This window comes from Lampris incognitus, chromosome 8, assembly GCF_029633865.1.
Source record: "Lampris incognitus isolate fLamInc1 chromosome 8, fLamInc1.hap2, whole genome shotgun sequence".
Lineage (NCBI taxonomy): Eukaryota > Metazoa > Chordata > Actinopteri > Lampriformes > Lampridae > Lampris > Lampris incognitus.
The window spans coordinates 35566278-35591645 of NC_079218.1; the positions used below are offsets into that span (position 1 = coordinate 35566278).

General features: G+C 42.5%; 1 protein-coding gene across 2 annotated transcripts in view; it reads right to left on the bottom strand.

Moving 5' to 3' along the window:
• gabrg2 (gamma-aminobutyric acid type A receptor subunit gamma2) overlaps nucleotides 1–25368 on the bottom strand; it is a 79930-nt gene that overhangs the window by 48784 nt on the left and 5778 nt on the right. For both annotated transcript variants that reach the window (XM_056284441.1, XM_056284440.1), the window contains exons 2-5: nucleotides 16626–16765; nucleotides 8213–8280; nucleotides 4739–4959; nucleotides 2628–2710 (exon numbers count right to left, since the gene is read on the bottom strand). In XM_056284441.1, the coding sequence (XP_056140416.1) occupies nucleotides 2628–2710; nucleotides 4739–4959; nucleotides 8213–8280; nucleotides 16626–16765 (512 nt within the window). The remainder of the gene's footprint in view (nucleotides 1–2627; nucleotides 2711–4738; nucleotides 4960–8212; nucleotides 8281–16625; nucleotides 16766–25368) is intronic.

Genomic DNA, 25368 nt, shown 5'->3' on the forward strand with positions numbered 1-25368 from the left:
TGATACAATACATCATGAAACAATGCATGCATAACATACATGCTAATTTAATTAGCCCCCCTGTCTTTTCAGAGCAATTAAATGATTCACAAAGACATACTCATAAGAGATGTCTGGTCCTACATGAAACTATAATGTAGCTTACAAAAGAAAACTTTCATAAAAGTATCTCACCCTCCTAAGACCCAGCACCCCGATTTATAAAAAAAGGGGTTCCATAATTGACAGCAAGTTCTGGAGAAAATCACCACATATTGCACATTGGGAACTCCAATGTTCAAGCCTAACCAATGTGATTTTCTGTATTTAAGCTTCTTTTTTGTCACTAGATTAAAAAAGATAATTTCAGGTTGCCAAAAAAAAAAGTGTACATAATATCATGTGGTGCACAATCACGTGTCTCTGCCATTCTCTCATAGTTTATGAAATTCAAATTTTACTGTTACTAGACCTTAGTAAATGTGGACCCTAAGTCCCTGCCCCAGCATTCGTTGGAAATTGGACTGAATGTTAATGATCTCTATCTCGAGTCGCTTTCAGATTTCCGTCTCGTGGACAGGACATCAAAGGAAAGCCAGCGAGCGAAGTAAATGTGCTTGCATAATGCACATGAACTTCCCTCTATGCAAACTTTAATGGGCTTTTTGATTGAAGTGCTCTCGGACATCCGGTAATGTTGGACTTCAGAGGCACAAGGGATGGAAGGTTCTCTCATTCCCCACATTAATGCCAGCACAGCAAGCCAGGCAGTCTGCCCCCCTTCTGGCAACGAATCATAGATACATATATATATATATAATTGATTTAATTTTCTCTCGGAAAGTTCAGTGAAGAACACTCTGGCAGCTGGCTTTGAAAACCTACTTTTGTGTACTAACTGTTTGGTTAACTGTATTGCACATTATTAGAAACTGTGGCTCAAAATCATCTTTCAGCATCATCAAAAGATAAAAAAAAGACATTTTGATGAACAGTGGAATACTATATATAATTTCGGGGAAACACATGACAACTAGAAATTATGATTTTTATTATTTTATAGCTGATGATTATGATAATGGGAAACACAAATTGTCTGTCGCAACAAACCATTACACGGATGTTTAAAAATGCGTCCCGTTTTTCAGGCGTAGTGGGCACAGTTCTTGGCACGTGCTAGGAAAATATGCAGCGTGATGAATCGCTGGTTGCTGCGGCGCCTGCTGCTTTTCTGAGATGGAGCTCGTGTGCCTCACCCAGTCTCAGAGAGCTGGAAACATCCACAGCTTTCAGCAGTGTTAAATGGTTTATTTTATTTGGATTTTTTTTCCCATTTATAAGTCTTTGACCCCTCTGCTTTATGTTCTTGTTGTCCTGGAACTATTCAGGAAGCATTCTCTGGAGAACATCCTGTGGTGAATCTCTTTGTAGCTCCTCGACAGGCTCATTAGCATTATCTACCCTGCATTTACTCCTCGCATGGAAGACTGACTCTCTCTTTGGGAACCATATACTTGAAATGGCTTCAAACATGTATTGGCAAAATGGTGGAATGATTGATTTTAATTGTGAGAAGACTGAATAGCTTCAGACATCACTCCTTTGATTTTTGAGCTGTTCCATATAAATTATCCTAATCATGTACGTCTGGAATAATATGAAATATGTTTACTGTGTACTGAATGTCAGGTTTGCTTTGGGGATATAATGAATGAACAGAACAGCATATATAGATAGATATTTTAAACATGCAATGATGGGCTCATGTATTACCAGTTATCACACTATTATTCTGATTTAACTATAGGCAAAAGTAATACCATCATATATATATATATATATATATATATATATATATATATATATAATACACTATCAAATTCAAATAAAAAGCAAAAATGATTTCTAAGTGGCTAAAGCAAGCAATGAGGATGGCTATTTGTTAGGCTACCTCTGATATCACCAAACTAGCTGTTCTGACAACAGCCTGCATGCTGCCTGCCTGCAGCTGACCTGTCATTACAAATTGGTATGCGTTATTATCATCTGTTGTACATGGCAATGACATTAAAATGGCCAAAATACACGTAAAATTGTTCATCTATTTAAACAAGCAAATAAGCAAGCAAACACCAATCAAGAACTAAGAATAAATGGATATGAAATTCAGCTTGTGCCTTAAATTATGTGAATACATTATGAGTATATAATGTATTTGTGTGTAGCTAGCTAGCTAGCTAGATAGATAGATAGATAGATAGATAGATAGATAGATAGATAGATAGATAGATAGATAGATAGATAGATAGATAGATAGATAGATAGATAGATAGATATAATGAAAAGTGTGTTCAATGACATAATTTGAATTGCCTTTATTGGACACAAAAACAACACATTAGGTTTTGCATACTGAGGGAACTAATGATGTCTTTGTTGCCCTCAATCTGAGCTGCCTCATGGGCACAGTATAGGCGTTAACACCTATAAATATCAGTGTGTGTGAAAGATAGTGTTTGTGTGTGATTGATGAACTAGAAATATAGGTGGAAACAGAGAAAGGGTGAGAGCGATGGAGAGAGAGAGCGAGAGAGCGTGAGAGGGAGGGAGGGAGGGGGGATGAGACAGCAGCATATGGCCAGACTTACAGCTTGAGAACTCCAGGGGACAGGAGTGTTCATCCATTGGGAAGTTGTTCAGTTTAAGCTGGCACTCAGCATCTATAGTCAGCCTGACAACACAGAGACAATTTGTTTGTATCCATTGTGCAATTCAGTATTGTCAAATCAAGTTAACCAACAAACTAAATAACTTAATAGAACAATAAATAAAATAGTTAATGACATAGAAACAGTGCCTGGAATGCTACAAATATAACACAATGAAAACATTGATTGACCTATATCTTGCCAGTGGAGCTAAGTACTAAACTTAAAATGTCATATAAGTAGATTTTTGTTTTACACAACTTGTCTTCAAGTATTCACACCTGAGGGAGTTCGAAGCCAAATCCATTAAACTTTGTTTTAATGAAAGAGCGACCTTAAACGACTTCACCCATCCATGCACTCACTATTGTCATGTATCATCGTGCCTGGAATTGGAGCGGTCGGCCTAATTAGCCGTTAAAGTCTGAGTTCCTAAACGAATTAATGAAGTGAAGAGGTTGTGTTCTGCGTAAGAGAACATCCATCATGACTTGATTGAGTCCAGTAGAGTTCACCGTCTCTCCTATTATCATCAGTAATACAGGGACGCATCAGTACAACATGCTACTGTAGTAATAATGATCAATTAAACATAACAAACTGCGCAATTTATAACCCCCTCCCGGCCCACATACACGCTTTTCCCCGATAACTAATTCTCCCTTGCTGTCTTGGGTAAGACTTTATCTTTGTGCCTCAAACCAAGAGAATCCAGAGGAGCCCAGTTATAATAACCCAGCTCCAGTGGTCAGACGAGAGAGAACTGCCTGTCTCCTCATAGCACAAAATAATCCTGGTCTGCTTATTATTTCACATTCTAAAAATTGTAAAGCTAAAATTGATTTAGCAGTTGTTCGGAGAAGTCAATGAAATGAAACATTTAAGTGGACATGGAGTGACTTTGTGGGTTCTTCAGATGTCTTTCTTCAGGCTACTACTTCAAGGTTGTTGTGTTGCCCGGGAAGATTTATGGTCCCTTGGTGATAGGTCATATAGATCCTTGTAAAACTACATTTATAGAATGACATTTTTATCTAGCAACTATAAAGCAAATGTTAGCCTAGCTCACAGTAGCTTGTCAACGCCAGTTGTTCTGAACTGTTTACAGGCATTTTCTATAATGCTGTATATAAGTGTGGCCATCATATGGCCCTTTACATACACCCTTCAATGTGAAGCGCTTGGGTGTCTAGAAAAGCACTATATAAATGTATATATTATTATTATTATTATTATTATTGTTATTTTTATTGAAATTGTGTTATTTGTAGAGCTTGACACTAATTCAATATTATCATTTAACATTTTTTCAAGAGAATAGTTTTGGGATGAAATTCTGATATTGTCATATTGTGAAACACAATTTTGTTGTCTAAATTAATGTTAACAAGAATATATCACCTAACATTTCTCACAAAATGAGCTTTGAAACATCAGAGTGAGTGTTATTTGAAAACTAGTTTTGATTTGTTTTACTATGAAACATGAATGAATCAGTTTAATGTGATCAACTTCAGTTGGATTCCTAAATCTTGTATTTATGCATATGTAATACACATCATGGTATATATTGATGCTGTGTAAGATTTCCTATGATTATTGTGATAATAATATTTTCTATATCGCCCAGAACTTATTTGTTAATTTGTCAGTTGGCTGTGTCATTCCAGAATACTAATAAACGAACGTGATAGAAGAAATGTACTATTTCTTTTATGTCATATTGGTATTCATAAATGTACTGCTAGGTGAAAAAAAAATGCTTCAAGACATTTGAATTCTTCACTCAACATCCTTGTAAGGGCTCTGTTCTTTATTGCTGGGTTTATGGATACCAGTTATTATGTGAAATCAACCAGACACCTGGACATAACACGCAGAGATGACTGAAAATCAAAGTTTTCAGAGCTACCAACATTGTTCACAAAAGAGTTGAGTGATCCTTCAACGCAACCCTGTGGACTGCTGATGAATAAAACATTGGTATCACTGCTGCTAATGCTATTTTTCTACAACACTGCTGGCATCATCCATCCCTGACTTTTCAGCACCTTAGCGTGTAGAGAATTCTTCCATCGTTCCAAATGCGAAGCATGCGATTTGGAGTGGTGATCCAGTGTGCATCTGCTTTCTTCGAGTTTCGGAAGAAGGTATCTGGGATCCAGATCTTCCCAACCATGTTGCTGTTGAGACGCAGCACCTTCATTGTGCTGTTGAACTTTAATCTTCTGTCGTACCAGGTCTGGGCAAAAAAGATGTCGATGGTGTACTCCTAGTAGACGAAAAGAAACAGTTTAGGAAGCTGATGCGTACATCTAGGGAGGTAAACATAGCTGTTTGGGTATAGCGCAATATAGTTTGGGTTTTTTTTCTCGTCAACTGTATCCGGCCAATTACCCCAATCTTCCAAGCCATCTCGGTCACTGCTCCACCCCCTGTGCCGATCCGGGGAGGGCTGCAGACTACCACATGCCTCCTTGGATACACATTGAGTCGCCAGCCACTTGTTTTCACCTGACAGTGAAGAGTTTCACCAGGGGGACATAGCATGTGGGAGGATCACGCCCTTCCCCCCGAACAGGCGCCCCGACCGACCACATACCCACATCTGACTTCCCACCCTCAGATACGGCCAATTGTGTCTGTAGGGACGCCCGGCCAAGTCAGAAGTAACACGGGGATTCGAACCGGCAATCCCCATGTTGGTAGGCAACGGAATAGACCGCCACACCACCCGGACGCCCCAGCTCAATATAGTTTTAACCACATGCAAGATGAAAGTGTGCGGTATTCAGCACACACTGTGACAGCACACATAAACACACTGTGTTTACTCTGTGATGTCAGTGCTACATGAACTAGTAGACTGAGATTAAAATACTGGCTGCTTGAAAGAAAAAAAATATTTCAAAACTCAGTTTTAAATTCTCCATTCCCTGCCAAAAATTCTTCATCTGAGCCCCTTCTTTACCCCGGACATCAAACTATGAGCAACCCTTTGAACCGTCTCTAGTTTCATTTTGAGGTATCCAACTCAAATACACTGCCTGGCTATGTGAGCCCATTCACTGCATAAAGGTCTCAAGTCTAAGCCCCTATAAAGGCACAGCCTTTATGGAAATAGAATTTAATAAAAATTTAAATGTGCCCTGTAAAGCAGCCACCCAAAAAGCCCTCTTCAGGTTTCACAAAGTCACATGGTTCTGAGATAAATTATCTACTACGACGGAGACTTAATGCTGAGGCACAATCACTGCTGCCTCTTCTCATTCAAGATGGCCGTCTATTCAGGCCGTGAAATCCTTTTGTCTCCGTTAAAGAGCACTGTTTAACAAAACCATCTTGACGCCCTCAACCTTAAAATTAAATGTTCAACGGGGCAATTAATGGTTTCCCTTGTTTGGGTAGAGTACTACTGTATCTAACCTCATAACCTGCCTCGGCGAGGCTTTGTCCCCAGCCAGACAGTGTTTTCTGTCTCCGATTCGGTTCTCATGAGAGACGTGTGAGAGGATACATATGAGGAATGAAAGTGCAGTCGACGGAGGCATGGACATGCAGGAAAGGCTGAGGAGATGGATGCAGAGTGGTGTGGGTGGTGGAGGAGATGGGTGGGGGTGGAGGGGTGATCGTGAGCACGAACAAAAGAGAGCGAACGAGACAGGGAGAGGGAGAGGTCTCAGTCTTCCTTATTTATTTTGTTATATTTATGGAATGGTTGAGCCCCGAGGTTCAAAGCAAAAGAACAGGGGCACGAGAGAGAAGAAGAAGAAAAAATATGGGGGATTTGTGTGCAAGAGGGCATGGACACATTAACTTCCTGACAAAGCTTAGACCAACAATAAAGCCCAAATCCATGCCAAAGAGTTGTAAACGAGATTTGAAGCCCAACACGTTCATCCACGAACATTCCTGTCCTTTCAGCAAGCCGTTTTCTTTTAACGCCCTCTTTTCACTGAGGAGAGTCGGTAGTTCAAATCCTGTGGTGAGGATAGATAAGTGTTTGCAACTCTTCATTTGGGTCCCAGTGAGTTAAACTGATACATGCAATGTAACATTACCAATCTATCTATCTATCTATCTATCTATCTATCTATCTATCTATCTATCTATCTATCTATCTATCTATCTATCTATCTATCTATATATCTATCTATCTATCTATCTATCCATCCATCTAAAGCATTACTGCTCTGCAATTGTCTCTGACTTCCTGCCCACCTCTGCAATGTTGCCACATTTGATAAATTCCTTATGTAAAATTAAGAATTTAAATTTTACTGGTTGCACACCCCTGTGCCGACAGTGTATGCCAATATAATCCTCTCTTCTTCAGAAAATCTACCATCCCCACCAGATTTATCATGCGATTTAGTGTGTACACACTAGACCAACTCCACTGATTAGGTCTGAAAGCGAGGCAATCAATCAACTTTTCTTGTGAGCAAACAGAAGACGCTACAAAAACTCATGCTTGTGTGTATTCAGCATGCACGCCCACCAAGACATGTGATGTGACATGCACTTGATTGTGCACATGCATGTGCTTTCCAACTGTACGCGGGTTGCTTGGAACTAATAGTGAGCAAATTGTACCGGGCGCGCTCTTCAGGCTCTGCTCTGACTGTAGTTATTGACAGTAGCGGAGACTGACTCTAGGTGCTCAAATGGCACCGTGTAATCACACGGAGCCCTCTGTTCTGATGAATTACGATGGATTTGGAATCTCAAAAGGGTTTCTGAGATGGAACACAATAGAACACAACTGCTTGGATAACGCTCTCTCTCGCTCCCCCTCCCTCTCTCGCTTCCTCGCTTGCTAATCTTACTCCCCACTGCCACCGCCCTCTGTTCTGCCCTATTTTTACAGTTGCCTCAGCTTAACTTCCATGTTATAGGCTGCACTGTGTATAAATCTACAAATAGCATTGGGTTCGATAGTGTTAGAACCCATGTCTCTCTCCCTCCCTCTCTCTCTGTCTCTCTCTCTCTCTCTCTCTATCTCTCTCTCTCTCTTGCTCTCACACACACACACACACACACACACACACACACTGTGTGTGTATGTATATATATATATATATATATATATACAGCTATAGATGTGTGTGTGCGTGTGTGTGCGTGCATGTGTTTTGAATCATACAGCTACTTCAGGAGATGTATGAATGTATTCAACTTTTTAAAAGTGTCTATAATTTTTTGAGATATATAGATAGATGTAAAGCTGTATCGCAAAGATTGATGCGATTGAGCCAGCCTTTCAATCTACAGCAGAATGGGTCCGATATTATCTTTGATTACTGAGACCATCCTTTAACCAGGGGGACAGCAAGCATCAGGCCTACTCTTGAGCAAGAGACACTCATTCATTACTAGTGCCAGGGGCATTCGTTTAGCTGACTACTGTGCTTTGAACCATGTGAAAGGGGGCAAGCCAAAATATCAATGTCTTTTCAGGGATGAGATGACTGCCACAGAGCAGAATAATATATAATAATGTGACGATGATATGTGTTACTCACCATGTTGATGGCATTTACTGGCCCAATGCTGTTCACAAACATGTCTGTGTGGATCACTGTTGGTTTGACTGCAAAGAAGAGCAGAAAAAAGTCGTTTTAGAAATGAGTAATAACTGAAGAAACCCACTGTCGTGATTGCAGGAAACTGCAGTGTGGAACAAAACTCAGTCATGCTGACTATAAATTGGTATAATCTTCGTCACGAGAGCTGAGAATCACAGAGTGACTCACGATATGATACTATCATGATGCGTTGCCCATGATAACGATGGCATCACGATGCAGCGATTCTGTGATACTCAATACATTGCAAGACAATCATGTACGACACATCACGATACATATCTGTGTAATCGAAGAAGAAAAGATACCCCTAAAGAGGCAAAAAGCAGGAATTATGTATTTATTCACTGCACTGTGGTGTCAGTTTCACAGGATTTGACAACTGAGATGAAGCAGTGTACAGCGAAGTGCATAGTCTTAGCTACCTCTTTAACACGCACACACACATACACACACACACACACACACACACACACACACACACACATACACATACACATACACACACACACACACTACAACTTGTCCAATTGATATCTGGCATCAGTGTCGCGATACCGTATTGCAAGAGGAAGCATTACGATATATTCCAGCATTGATATTTTGCCCACCCCTAACAATCATCATGATTGTAATCATCATCATCATCATCATCATCTTCTTCTTCTTCTTCTTATCAGTTTGTTTCTTGTTTCTCAGGGGTTGCCACAGCGGCTTGTGCAGTTTCCATCCGTACCCTGTGAGTGCACAGCACCAATGGTGGCCTTTGTTAACCTGGGCTTCAGCCAATCCCGTATGGAGCCTCAGCTGATCCGGTATGGTCTTGTCAATCCTCATAATGATTTGGCAAAATGTAATGTCGGATGCCCTTCCTGACACAACCACTAACCCTATGGACAGGGGCACAGGTAAAGCGCTGGATGCCATCCCAGTATTCATGGACTTGCACCCATGCCTGTTGCTATAATTGTAATCATCATAATAACGAATGAATATGAAGGTGAGAGAGAGGAAGAAAAAGAAGAGGACAATGGTCGACTTAATTCTTTTTAGACTTAACCCCAAATAGACCGTCCCATTGGCATACAGACTATAAGCTTGACTAACTAACTAAATAAATAAATCCAAAAGGTTACTTTTTCTCCCAGAGTGTCATAAGAAATCTGATAGGAATGAAAGGCAGCCAAACCTCCTCCAGCGGGACTACAGTCTCTTCAGAATAAGCGTCAGTCACTGTACAGCATTGTGGACTGGGCTCCAGACCCACTCACCACAATACCATTCAGCTCTGTAATGTTACAACACTACAGGCATTCACTTTCCACCCCCGGCTTTTCTCTCCACAGACTGCTGATTACTTCCTGTCCCAGCAGACTGCCCTGCTGTTGTCGGCCCTGAGCTCGCACACACACACACACACACACACACACACACACACACACACACACACACACACACAGTGTGTGTGTACTTTCTGGACTCTGGCCCCGAAGTCCGAGCTAAACATGGGGCGGCAGCTCTCAGTTTTTACGCACCACATGTATGTGGAACAAACTGCCAGAAACCTGCAGGGCTGCTGTGTGAAAGAAAGTTGGTATGAAATGAACGATCATTTATTCATCAAATATTTGTTTCTTTATGCCTGCGTTGCTGTGTGGGCTAGATGCCTGCTAAAGGAGGTTGTGTCAGGAGATAGACACGGGCTGTCATACGACACATCATGCATAGACATCTTCCGGAGGCCCCGAGTCTTGTGTTTCTGAACAACGTGAGGCGAGTGTTGACTGTTGTTAAGACGTAGTTCTCCCTATTGCATGCAGGAGTGTGTCTATAGGCTGACTGTCTTTAAACAGCAAGGGGCCAAACACGCAAGACTGCTTTGTTTCGCTGTACCATAAGACACTCAGCTCCTCTCTCTATGGGGGGAGACGGATCCCTTTGACTTCTATGTCGGTGTGTTTCTCTCATATATATTGTGTAACATGTATTCTAATCCTCAGCCCGTCAATGTTTTGTGTGTTATTTCATGACTCCTGAGTGATTACCGGCAATGCAAAAAGTGTCTATGTGATGGTTAAAAACTCTCTCTCTCTCTCACACACACACACACACACACACACACACACACAAAGACCCTATAAGAATTTGAATTGACTTGAGGAAACTTGAAACTTTAGAATGTTTTAGCTCAAATGGAAAGAGTAGAGGAAGGCAAAGCAATGCCACCAAATAAAGGGGCTGTATCTTCTGAGCAGCAGGCTCATGGGAGACTAGACAGGAAGGAGCTTAAATCGAAATCTTCCCTTTAGAAAAGATACTCTTCGAGAAGGCAAGACACCAGTTACACATGCAAGTGTTTGCAACAGAAGACCACGGCAGCGGCGGTGTGATCACGTGGGCATGCTGCACATGTGCATGTGTGCATCTTCGGATAAACACATGCAGTTTACGCATGCAGGCTTTCACGTGTGTCTGTGAATTTTTGACGGAGCATCTGTACGCTCATCTGTCTCTGCGCGAGACAGCACCTTGTGTCTCCCTCATCCCACGGGCCCCGATGCGGTTGAGAAAGGGTGGGGTGAGATGGGCCGGTAGATGTCAGGCAAAGTATGGCTGAGGAAAGTGGACAGCTTGATGTCAAAAGGAGAGCCATGCTCTGTCACAGCCCCGTGGGTCAGTGTGGATCAACCTCCACAGTCTGCCGTCGTCTAATGGGCATGTTTATGGATGACTGGAGAGTACGTCTGAGAGGAGACGCTGGCTGAAGACTTGTCCGGCGCAATAGATCTGTGATTGTGGGGTCATGTGGATGCGAGGTATGGAGAACGGGAGTGAGGAGAGGGAGTGATAGAGAGAAAGAGAATGAGTGAAAGGGAGCAATACAGATAGCAAAAGAGAATATGTGCAAGTGAAGGAGACAAAGCAGAAGGTTTGCATCCATTTTTCATGTCATTGAGAGATGTACAAGATGCCACTGCCTACATGCACCTCTCTCTCTCTCTCTCTCTCTCTCTCTCTCTCTCTCTCTCTCTCTCTCTCTCTCTCTCTCTCTCTCTCTCTCTCTCTCTCTCTCTCTCTCTCTCTCTCTCTCTCTCTCTCTCTCTCTCTCTCTCTCTCTCTCTCTCTCTCTCACACACACACACACACATAAACATGCTCAGACTCATTTACAGTGTCCAGAGGCACAAACACAGACCCAAATAGCCTGTAATCCTAAACCATGAGGCTTCCATCATAAAAAAAAAAAGTTTTGAAACACTATTACTATTACACTAGTAAATTACTTTTATTTTACTGGGGATTTCTTTGAGTGAGCTGCCCATTAAGATAAATAGGAAGTCATTAGATTAATATTAACTGCTTCAACAGCAAAACCAGTTATGGCGTTGTATGCCAAAAAACAACAACTATAATAATAATAAAATAGTAATAATAATAACAATAATAATAATAATACTTAGACAAAAAAAATTAATAATACATTATGATAAATTATGCTTCATTGATCCCTCTTTGATCAATGCACAACATGATGTGTACAAAACAAAGTGTCAAGATGTCACTTGAGGGGCATCCAGGTAGCATGGTGGTCTTTTCCGTTGCCTACCAACATGGGGATCGGTGGTTTCAATCCCTGTGTTACCTCTGGCTTGGTCGGGCGCCCCTACAGACACAATTGGCTGTGTCTGCGGGTGGGAAGCTGAATGTGGGTATGTGTCCCGGTCGCTGCACTAGCGCCTCCTTTGGTTGCACGGGGGGCCTGTTCGGGGGGGGGGGGGGAATGGTGTGATCCTTCCATGTGTTACATCCCTCTGGCGAAACTCCTGACTTCCAGGTGAAAAGAAGTGGCTGGAGACTCCACATGTATTGGAGGAGGCATGTGGTAGTCTGCGGCCCTCCCCGGATCAGCACAGGGTGTGGAGCAGCGACCGGGACGGCTCGGAGGAGTGGGGTAATTGGGCAGATGCAATTGGTGAGAAAAAGGGAAAAAAAAAAAGATTGGCACTCGACATTATGGACAATGCTGAACATCCCTGTGGAGGAGTCCATGAAATAACCGTTGTGGGCATGTTGGTTGAAGGCATATGATAAATTGACCAAACACATTTATCATCATTTGTAACTGACAAAATCTGGCGATCTTCTTTTTTGCTGATCACTGTTATTTTTCTGCTACCCGTCTGTAAATCCCACATAGAAATGTCTCTCATCCCTGCAAGACAGTGTGACGCTGATGGATGAAATCAAAAAAATCACCATCTTTAAATTTTTCTCTTATTTACTTCACAGAGGCTGGTGTAGGAGTGTTGAATTGAACAAGCCTCACAATAGACTTCAAAGCCAGAGCGGTGCGACAGTGGCCAATGGCTCGTCTGGTTGTTTCCAATTTCAAGGCCATGTGGAGGTGGAGAGACGGGGGCTTTGCCTCGGCGTGGTTGGTTAGTGCACTACATCCGGCTAATTATAACCCCTCTGTATCTGTGTAACTTGCCAGCTGCTGGGAGGCTTACCCTGACAGAGGAAGATCACAGCACGTTTGAAGATGATGGCTGAGACGGTTGCAACCAGTAGCCCAGTTATACGCCCAGCTATGCACTTCATACGTGACCTTCATTTCACAGAGTAAGCCACTGCTCTAAGTCTCAAACATTTATACATAACAGGGTACATTGTTGGATGTAATTTCATCACAAATTCCCAAAATTATGATATTTAAAAAAGTGGACTTTACAATTTGATTGATATGATAATATAATAATTTCACGTTTGCGTGGGTCTTCCCTGCCAGGGAAGAGGAAAGGAGGAAGACCAAAGAGGAGGTTTATGGATGTGGTGAGGGAGGACATGCAGGTGGCTGGTGTGACAGAGGAAGATGCAGAGGACAGGAAGGGATGGAAACGGATGATCCGCTGTGATGACCCCTAACGGGAGCAGCCGAAAGTAGTAGTAGTAGTAGTAGTATTAGTAGTAATAGTAGTGTGTCAGCCCTGTGATGGCCTGGCAGCCTGTCCAGTGTGTCTCCCTGCCTGTCGCCCAATGACTGCTGGGATAGGCTCCAGCATCCCCATGACCCTGACAGCAGGATAAGCGGTTTGGATAATGGATGGATGGACTTTGTATGCATGCGTGTGTGTGTGTGTGTGTGTGTGTGTGTGTGTGTGTGTGTGTGTGTGTGTATATATGTATATATATATATATCCCACACATTGCAACTTAACTTTATATCCTACAAAACAGCATGCATGATTGATCACTGACTGATGATTGTTGTATATTAACCAAGTTTAACATATTATATTTAAGCAATATCACACAAGGCGTAGTGACATCATATTCACTATATATTCATAAGTAGCGTGCAAACAGAACATACACCTGCATTACTGCTGTGCTGATTTAACTTGATATTTTGATATTTACATGCCTACATACATAATTACATCTGATATTTTGCTTTCACATACATAGTAGGTGAACATATGAGGGAATATGCATTTTGCATGACATTTCGGTCAATTCCGACTTTTGCCAGCTGGGGGGAAGAGGAGCCCCTTCACTGCATACTGTGTTAAAAGATTACAAACAACTTCACTTGGGGCGTTGTGCAAAAATGCAGCAGTGCCAGCAACCAGCATCTTAAGTAAAGTGATAAGCCCCTATTGATGCCAATTTCACTTTGTGGCAGTTTGAACCACAGCCACTTTCTGTGGTTGCTCACCTAAATGTAAGCATAGGCCTAACTGATGATTTTCAGTGAGTGTCTTATTCTCTACACAGACATAAGCTGGTATGGTGTATGTGATCATTTCATTGTTTTTTTGGCAGCTTCCCATGTGTTTCAGTTAAACAGATCCAGTTTTGGGCGTTCGGGTAGTGTAGCGGTCTATTCTGTTGCCTACCAACATGGGGATCCTGGTTCCAATCCTTGTGTTACCTCTGGCTTGGTCGGGCGTCCCTGCAGACACAATTGGCCGTGTCTGCGGGTGGGAAGCCAAATGTGGGTATGTCTCTTGGTCGCTGCACTAGCGCCTCCTCTGGTCGGTTGGGGCGCCTGTTTTGGGGGGGGGCATGGGGGAATAGCGTGATCCTCCCATGCGCTACATCCCCCTGGTGAAACTCCTCACTGTCAGGTGAAAAGAAGCAGCTGGTGACTCCACATGTATCAGAGGAGGCATGTGGTAGTCTGTAGCCCTTCCCAGATTGGCAGAGGGGGTGGAGCAGCAACCGGGACAGCTCGGAAGAGTGGGGTGGTTAGCCAAGTATAATTGGGGAGAAAAGGGGGGGGAACACCCCCAAAAAAGATCCATTTTAATATAGGATTCAGCCAATCAGATCGAGCCTGGCGTGTAACTGGGTCAGTCACAATTGTAGACCAACGTGATGTCTGCATTCATGTCTGCTTTACTCACCCTGAAGACTGAGCATGATAGGCTGTGATTTGAACTGTTTTTTTTAATATTTCTTATTATTACTGTGTTATATTGAGCCACGAATCAAGTATTAATGGCAAGCCAGTTTTCCCTTTTTTCTTTCTCCTCTGCTGGAGGTGGCTGACAACAGGAGGACATGCACTGACATAGACATGGGAGCCCCAGCTAGCTGCCCGTTCAAGTCAGCGGAGAAAACCACTCCTCTGCTCGTCATGCATATAGACGCTGCCAACAGGACGATGATGGATTACTTGCCTGTCCTCACTGAGCACAAACACAAACGCATGTACCTACTTAAACTCACACACACATACGTGCATACATAAGCAGAGACACCCACACAGAGCCTGACTTAAACAGACTCCTCCTGCTGTCAAGCATGAAATACCAATGGACAGCACACACACACACACACACCGTGTCTAACGCTGTATTCTGAATACATGTGCAAAGTCATTCAGGTAACCTGACGGTGCTGCTACGGTACCAGTCTTTCTTCTACACCAATACAATGTCATATGATCCCCGCCTTTTCCAGCAAAATCCGACTGGCGAGCTTGACGGCGGCAACATAAGTAGTTAACAGGCTTAAAATAGATTTAGAATAAAAACAGATTTCGTTTACTGTCGATAAATGAAGAATGAAGCTCCATGTACAGAGTCATAGGGGAAGCTTACTTTCATTTCATGCCTTTCCCAAAGTTCATTAGCGATCATCCGGTCATCACAGAGCAATAACTTCCCCCTACCTCGTGATTAGTTAACCTATATGTCCTCTCTTCTGTCTGTTTAAACCTGACAACTAAACTACTCAGTGCTCCCTGCAGTTCCACTGTACCATGCTTCTTTGTCCCACCGCCACCCTGCCACCCCCAGCGTCACGGCCCCATCCATTTCACAATACACATGTCAGCATGTGTGCCTTAGGCTTATCTTATAGGTGGCCTCTGGAAATTAATTCCTAATATAATGTGGTCAACGTCAACACTTGGAATATCCAACATTTACTTCCTAAATAAATATTTCAGTACAAATCACTTCGTGTCTTTCTCGATTGAAATGAAGTTTGCAAGTAATCGGCATGTGCCTCACTGGATTTTTTTTTTTCTTTTACCTTCACATCCATATCTGTACAGACAGAATAGGCTACTGTGTAATGCAGCTTTAACAATATGCTCTGATTGCAGAGCATATGAATAAATATTTTTCATAATATTATTACTTATTTTTGGATGTTTATGATATTTTAATGTGGTGTTTTTTGGTTTTTGATATTTTTCTCCCCAATTGTATTTGGCCAATTACCCCTCTCTTCTGAGCCAGCCCGGTCACTGCTCCACCCCCTGTGCTGATCCCGGGAGGGCTGCAGACTACCACATGTCTCCTCCGATACATGTTGAGTCACCAGCCACTTCTTTTCACCTGACAGTGAGGAGTTTCACAAGGGGAAAATAGCATGTGGGAAGATCATGCCATTCCCCCCAGTTACCCCTCCCCCCTGAACAGGTGCCCCGACTGACTAGAGAAGGCGCTAGTACAGCGACCAGGACACATACCCACATCCGGCTTCCCACCCGCAGACACGGCCAATTGTGTCTGTGGGGATGCCAGACCAAGCCGGAGGTAACACATGGATTCGAACCAGAGATACCCATGTTGATAGGCAACAATGTGGTGTTTTGTGTGTGTCTTTACATGTTTGTGTTTTTGGTCGTGCACATTTGTAAGTGTGTGTCTGAATGTGTGTGCCTGTGTATGGCATTGTTTGTACACTATGTTTGTAAGCAAATCTTTGTGCATTTTACAGTTTGCACATTTATGTGTGTATGCGTGCATGTTGACTTGCTCTAGAAAGTGGGTATAATTCTACTTTATGATTCTGGGACTCAGTAGATCATCTGTGAGAAATCAATGCCCACCTCCGATGTCAGGCCTGAGTTTGTTGTCGTAGCCATCCAGTAGGCTGTTCAGGATGTGTGTGACATCACTCTCATACACTTTGGGGGTCAGCACCCACGTCTTGTTTGACACCTCATCGTCGTCATCAGTCTGAAAGGACCTGTGAGCAAGGGAGAACACAAGACATTCATTAAATCTCCCTTCTTTTGTGTTTATTTGTTCAAAGAGAACAACCATGCATGTTTTATCCTTCTTCCCAAAGTAATAACAGGAAGCAAGAGACAGAGTCAACATTACACGGGGTAGAATACCCTTTATGGATATAATCCAAAGAGACAAGGCTACATGTACTATAGGTCCAGATGTAGGCATTATACCAACATAAGTGTAACGACCATGGAAGACTAGACTTGCTAGCCCTTGGCTAACGGGTCAGAACCTTTAGTTGACTGATTAGCACAGTCGCCAGTGGTCCGGGCTAGCCGGGTTCGATTCCCGGCTGCCCCTGAATTCACTACATTGGTGTCAGCAGTGGGATGATGCGACCATGAGGCCATTAGAAGCGCATGTGCCCAGAGGCTTGAGGGAGCAGATATGTTGAAGCACAGGGATGTGCTTCCCGAAGGAGGGGGGTAGTGTAACGAACACGGATGACTAGACTCGCTAGCCCTTGGCTAACGGGTTGGACCCTTTAGTTGGCTGGTTAGTGTAGTGGCCCGGGATCTGGGCTATCCGGGTTCGATACCCAGCTGCGACAGATTCCCAGCTGCCCCTGAATTCGCTACATTGCAATGGGCGACTGTGCTAACCAGTCAACTATAGGGTCCGGTTCCCCTCCTTCAGGGGGCACGTCCCCACACTTCAGCATATCAACTCCCTCACACCTCTGGGCGCACGCGCTTCCGATGGCCTCACGGTCTCACCATCCCACTTCTGACACCAATGTAGCAAATTCAGGGGCAGCCGGGAATCGAACCTGGATAGCCCGCACCACAGACTACTGCACTAACCGGTCAACTAAAGGGTCCAATCTGTTAGCCAAGGGCTAGCGAGTCTAGTCATCCATGGTCGTTCCATAAGGCACACTTGACATAATGTTAAACTGTGTGCTGTTGTGGTGATGGGAAGACTGTGACTTTACTATGATTGGGGACACTAATCTGATGGTAATAATGCTCTAGCATGACTCCTCGGTCCTTTATGCTGGATGTATACATTCTATCGTTGATTTGTATGTTTGTTTTTTGTTTTTTTATCTATCAACCATATCAGTCTTCCCTTGTTTTGTTTAAATTTCTACTCGTAGAGCGAACTGACCCACAAAGATCTACCACCACTGCAGCTAGCACCACCACCACTGTCACAACTAAATGAATTGCAGCGATGCATCATACATACAAAATGTAATTACTGGAGCAGATTAAAATGTAAATCAAGCAAGCTGCAAACCAAATGTCCAGCTAGCTGTCCTTATTGGATTAATTTAGGGTCCCTTAGGGAAAAAAACAAAAAACAAAAAACAAGTTGAACAAAGCCCACTGACAAATCTTACATACCATGCATTTTTCCCCATTATCTCCTTGCATCAAAACATTAAAAGTGCACACTTTCAGCTGTGTGTTTTGCATTGTCTGTTTGCATTGTCCTTGTAATATGTGGGCCATCACACACTCGTATCATTGTGTTGCGCTGGCTGAGTGTCTGTGTAGCAGTGTCACCATGACAAACACCCAGTGCATTTATAGATGGAGCAAAATGAACAGGACTCACATAGAATTATGGATTGCATTTTTCCACACCTATAATACTAGAAGGGACCGAAAGCCTGGCGGCCTGTCCAGCGTGTCTCCCCACCCGCCGCCCAATGACTGCTGGGATAGGCTCCAGCATCCCCATGACCCTGGGAGCAGGATCAACGGTTTGGATAATGAATGGACGGATGGGACCGATGGCCACACAAAAACACTCATCGACAATGTCAACTGTAATCATAGGTACAGGACATAAAATATGTTTCTTTTCTTTTTATATTTTTACAAAAGCAAAAGAAAAACAAAAAAATGAAATCAATTATAAACCTAGACCGTTTACTGCAATGCCACTCCTAAAATAAAGCTGAAAGAGACTGGTTGTATATTGATAACGAGGATGCAAATTAAAATTACAACAGTAGTATATAAATAGCCTTTTAACTTTATGAGCAATGATGAGCAGTGATGAGAATTAAGAGTAACAGTTCTCAAACTTCTCTGTTTTCCTCTTTGTTTTTGTTTTTTTATCTTACCTGTACAAATGTCTTTTGCATAAATTATTTGTAGTTATTTTCGCGTAAGGTCTTATTTGCTCACCAAGCTGGGCTGTCCAGCTGCAGAAGTTCATGTGTGAACATAATCAAAAGCACACTAGAAATAGGACGCATTTGAGAATATCTATACAAAATAGCTGTCAGTGGAAGCAAAGGGAATTATGTATGAGAGAAATAAGTATTTTTGTAGAGTCCTATGTTGTCCTATGATTAGATAACAAACCATTATTATTTATCAATAATTTTCATTGTTCCACTTGATGAGTGAATTTCTACTTGGGATGGAAAATGGCTCGGTTTTAGTGAGACTCGTCATCCACAATACCCTAATAAAACACACTTTCAAGTACTTGATCATGATCACATTACGAATTTCCTCAGTTGAAGAACTACAAATCCGGACCTCAAAGGAGATTAATGCCAACTGTTTGTGAATAAAATTCCAACCCAGATTTGAGCGACATTTTTACGCTCCAACAACACCACAAACAAAATCAACATTAAGGACAACAAACACATCAGAAATATGTCCCCCCTTCCCTTCCCTTCCCTTCCCTTCCCTATTTTTTTCTCCCCAATTGTATCTGGCTAATTACCCCACTCTTCTGAGTAGTCCCGGTCACTGCTCCACCCCCTCTGCTGATCTGGGGAGGGCTGCAGACTACCACATGCCTCCTCTGATACATATGGAGTCGCCAGCCGCTTCTTTTCACCTGACAGTGAGGAGTTTTGCCAGGGGGGCATAGTGCGTGGGAGGATCACGCTACTCCCCATGTTCCCCTTCCCCTCTGAACAGGCACCCTGACCGACCAGAGGAGGCACTAGTGCAGCGACGAGGACACATACCTACATCCGGCTTCCTGCCAGCAGACACGGCCAATTGTGTCTGTAGGGACGCCCGACCAAGCCGGAGGTAACATGGGGATTCGAACCGGTGATCCTCGTGTTGATAGGCAACCCAATTGACCGCTATGCTACCCGGACGCCCAAGTTTTTCTTTCAATCCACAAACCCTCTGGAAATAATGAATAACTTACAAAATGTGAAAGCTAAGTGGAAAACTGCTGAGATGTTTCTTTTGTGTTGTGTTTCGTGGGGGGGGGGTATTTTTTTAGTGTTGATGTGATAATTTCCCCAGAAACTGGAGAACATGGTGAATATTTAAAGAACCCCCCCAAAAAACAAAAAGATGAATAAATAAAAAAATAAAATAATTTAAAAAAGGCACCTGGGAAGACGAGTGAGCGAGGCGTGCTTTACTCATTGATGAGACATTAGTGTGCAGAGGAGCACTTCAATGTGCTGAAAGCAACTTGCTGCTGTGGCGTTGGAGGATGTGAGTAGACTGAGAAAGAATGGAATGATGGTTGCCATGACTTCAGCGGAAAATCCTTTTAACTGCAACTGACCAGGACGTGTGTGTGTGTGTGAGTGTGAGAGAGTGAACGAGAGATGTGTAATGCATGAGTGAGAGAAAGACATGAAAAGACAAAAAGAAAAGAAGACCTTCATACTAGGTCAAACCTAGTATATGGCTGGACCGTGTATGGTGTTCGGAACTGTGGCCGGTTTGTTACAGGCATAGTTAGTGGTAGTTTCTATAACGTGAATTACTGGATATTAAATGTTCATCTGCAATTTTCTGTAGAGGCCCTAGTAATATTTGTTGTAAAAGTAATTATAACTGTTCTAATTATCTGTTAACTCCCCCTTTCATCTGTTACTATATTCGGATGTCTCTTGTTTTTCTAAGACTCACTCTGTATTGAGTGTTTTGTCAGAGTGATTATCATTTAGGGTGCTTATTCCGTTTTTAGCATTTCAGTAGGATCCACGAGCGGCAATATACTGTAACGTGCATGGATAAGTAGACACGTTGGTCCTTGGCTAACAAGTCGGGCTCTTCAGTCGACTGGTTAACGTTGTCGCTTACGGAGTCGGACACACGGGTTCGCGTCCCGGCTGTGGCGAAGGTCTCCCAGACTGCCCCCCGATATTCGCTACAATACTGTTTATTAGCGTGTGATACATCTGGAATGAGCTGGAACCGCTGTGCCGATTCATTTTGAAAGAGCAACGGCCAATAGGGAAGCGCCCACTTCCGCGTTTACCAGCGACGTCGTTGGTCGGCCGACCAATCGTGTAACTTCAGTGACGTCGTCCAGGTAGCGTAGCGGTCTATTCCGTTGTCTACCAACACAGGATCGCCAATTCGAATCCCCGTCCTGCAGGTGGGGAGTCGGATGTGGTTATTTGTCCTGGTAGCTGCACTAGCGCCTCCTCTGGTCGATCAGGGCAGAGAGGGGGTGGACTAGCGACCGGGACGGCTCAAAAACGGCGAGATAATTGGCCAGATACAATTGTGGAGAAAAGGGGGGGAGGAGGAAATTAAAAAAAAACCTTCAGTGACATCATTGGTCACCTGATTCCAGCGGCCCAATCGTGTAACTTGTTCACCCAGTCACTCTAACATATACAGAGACATTCGCGGTTGCAGGGATGGCCCCACTGGCTGGGTCCAGCCGAAAAAGGCGAAAAGGAAGGTCGCAAAGAAATGGAGAGAGAGAGAGAGAGAGAGAGAGAGAGAGAGAGAGAGAGAGAGAGAGAGAGAGAGAGAGAGAGAGAGAGAGAGAGAGAGAGAGAGAATGAATGTGATGAAGAAATGGGAAAGAGAGAGAGAGCATGGGTTTGGGTTAGTTTCAGGGTTGTTTTTCTTGAGCAACCATGACTCTGAATCGTTTGTGTAACCTTGAAACAATCCTGTAACCTTGCAGTGAGACCAAAGGATGGGCAAGACAACAACAGAGCGACCTTGGATAAGTTTGGAGTTTTCAGCACACATTCAAAAACAGCAAGGGGAGCAAAAACACTACCAAGTGCCTGAGTAAAAAAGGGGAAAACGGAATCAGATAGAGACTGAAAAATAGATTCAATGGTATGAAAAAAGACAGAGGGCCCTAATAGCTTTCTTATGCTCTCAGATTTGGGTTTCAGACATCATATTTTGACAGTAGTCTTCCCCAGTCTGCATTAAGTGCTATTAAGAGCCATCTACCCTCTGCCTAAAATCTGGGCCGAGCACATTAATTCTTCATTGTATTATTCTGATGGACTCCCCTTATATCTGCATTGCTGGATTCTGTGTGAAAGAAGAGGGTCTGGACAAAAACAGGTCATGAGAACAACTTTCTATGGACTCCTGTTTACATTTAACTCGACTTTGAGAAGAGGGAGAGGAAGAGTTATGTGATAGCCATCTAAATGGTGATCTATATCTATCTAGATAGATAGATAAATTATGCGATGTACCGTCATCATCTGTATTTATCTCTCTAAGCATTTCTGTAAATGTAAAACACTATAGAGACAGAAAGGCAGATAAAAGGGAAATGCTTTTGTTTTCTGTCGCAGATAGATCTGATGCTTTGCCAGCTAATTCTGTACCTGGGGTCTGCAGAGAGGCATGTGCCAGTAAACGTGCACATGTGGGTGTGTGCAAGGATATTAATGCATGTGTGCATGCATAACTGTGTGTGTGATGTGAATGTGTGCGCATGCACATTTCTATGTGTACATAGGGAAATGGAGAGCTCTGGAGTGAAGTAATGCACTCACAGCAAGCTCCATTAAGGGAGATCTGATGGTGTTGGTGCACCATATTCTTCACATTTAAACCTCATCAATAAGAAAACCTTTAACCCTCCCATCATATCCATTTGCAGTGTGAATATGGTAGCCATTTCATCGTAAGATAAATCCAAAAACCAAGTCTCTGCAAAATCTCATTTAAGATTTGATCACCAGTTTGTAAACCTTTTGGTAGCCCTGTTTTGTGTCTTGTCTCATCCTCTGCTGTTTTATCCACTCATAACTAGTTTAACAATATCATCAATATCAGTGATGAAAAGTGCCGTTTGTCTACCATCAGCATCCCCTTCAGGTTCCTTTAAGCTATCATCTCCCCATGTTTGTAATTGCAGCTAATGAAGGAAAAGAAACTAATGAAGCCTTTTGCTTATTGCTCAAAATTAGATAGGCCCTGTGCCCCCCATAAGCAAACATCACACCCTTCTCTGCACTGCACAATACATTTACACCAAAATCAGCCCTAAATACTGTTAAGAACAAAGAAATAACACAATATCTGCTTCAACAGAAATTCCTAATACATATGTATACTAATACAGCGTTCTGAGATGATTTATATTGAGTCTGAACGCTGTTGTAAAGTCGAGGCTATTTTTTAACATTGCCTTTGACATTACGGGTGCTAGATCTAAACAACCTACCAGAGGATTTTCAGCTGGCCACTTCACATTTAAATCGCTACTGAAAACTCATCTTCTTAATCTGACTTTGTCATAGGAAATTGTTTTTTTTTCAACTTTCCTGATTTCCCTTTTGTATTATTTATGTTCTTGTATTTGCAAAGATGCATTGTAAACTATTTTTAAAAAAGCAATACGTAAATATTTAAAAATTTGAATGCAAATGAGAAAATGAGATAGTTAGGTTACCACGTTACTAAATGGTCATCTATAATTGAGGCTGCACTAATCTTTTGGTAACAGCTCGCTTGACCTCCGGTGGCCCATGTGGCTCTTATCAACTGACCTCTGACAGTACAGACTGCTGGTCTGTTTAAAGACTGCTCTCAGTCTAATCTAACAGGATCACATAGATTAGAAACTTAAGCCCAATTTGGACAGACAAAACCAGCTCATTTCTGATGGCATTTAAAGCTTCAATACGTACACTACCGTTCAAAAGTTTGGGATCACCCAAACAATTTTGTGTTTTCCATGAAAAGTCACACTTATTCACCACCATATGTTGTGAAATGAATAGAAAATAGAGTCAAGACATTGACAAGGTTAGAAATAATGATTTGTATTTGAAATAAGATTTTTTTTACATCAAACTTTGCTTTCGTCAAAGAATCCTCCATTTGCAGCAATTACAGCATTGCAGACCTTTGGCATTCTAGCTGTTAATTTGTTGAGGTAATCTGGAGAAATTGCACCCCACGCTTCCAGAAGCAGCTCCCACAAGTTGGATTGGTTGGATGGGCACTTCTTTGAGCAGATTGAGTTTCTGGAGCATCACATTTGTGGGGTCAATTAAACGCTCAAAATGGCCTGAAAAAGAGAACTTTCATCTGAAAGTCGACAGTCTATTCTTGTTCTTAGAAATGAAGGCTATTCCATGCGAGAAATTGCTAAGAAATTGAAGATTTCCTACACCGGTGTGTACTACTCCCTTCAGAGGACAGCACAAACAGGCTCTAACCAGAGTAGAAAAAGAAGTGGGAGGCCGCGTTGCACAACTGAGCAAGAAGATAAGTACATTAGAGTCTCTAGTTTGAGAAACAGACGCCTCACAGGTCCCCAACTGGCATCTTCATTAAATAGTACCTGTTAGAGCCTGTTTGTGCTGTACTCTGAAGGGAGTAGTACACACCGGTGTAGGAAATCTTCAATTTCTTAGCAATTTCTCGCATGGAATAGCCTTCATTTCTAAGAACAAGAATAGACTGTCGAGTTTCAGATGAAAGTTCTCTTTTTCTGGCCATTTTGAGCGTTTAATTGACCCCACAAATGTGATGCTCCAGAAACTCAATCTGCTCAAAGAAGTGCCCATCCAACCAATCCAACTTGTGGGAGCTGCTTCTGGAAGCGTGGGGTGCAATTTCTCCAGATTACCTCAACAAATTAACAGCTAGAATGCCAAAGGTCTGCAATGCTGTAATTGCTGCAAATGGAGGATTCTTTGACGAAAGCAAAGTTTGATGTAAAAAAAATCTTATTTCAAATACAAATCATTATTTCTAACCTTGTCAATGTCTTGACTCTATTTTCTATTCATTTCACAACATATGGTGGTGAATAAGTGTGACTTTTCATGGAAAACACAAAATTGTTTGGGTGATCCCAAACTTTTGAACGGTAGTGTACGTCAATTTGGAGAAATGAGCAAGAGTGAGCTAGATTTTGAAAGACACAAACAAAAAAGAAAAAAAAAGGTCTTCACCAGACAACTGCCAAGCATTGGAGGTGCAAAACTAGGTCCAGAAAGAAAAAGTCCGAACCGCGTATTTCCTCCACCCATGTATTAAATCAGCTGATTTCTTTAAGTAGTAACTCTACCTAGCTGAAGGATGGTGCTGATTAGAATAAGCTAATTGAGTGCATTGGTGGAGCAAAATCATCACTCACCTCAGTGACTTTGTCAAGTCTCAGCGGACTGCAGGTATCCCCAACCTCATATACCGCACAGTTGTGTCACAACCGAAGTCAGCGATCGTTTCATATGCAAATTGCCAAGACAATTAGAGTTAAAGAGTTTGCTGGTTTCAGTGGTGATGTAACTGTGCCAGTTTTGGTCATTATGCAACTGTGCTTTTTATGAGGTTGGAGATACCTGCAGTCATCTGCGACTGACGAAGCCACTCAGCTGAG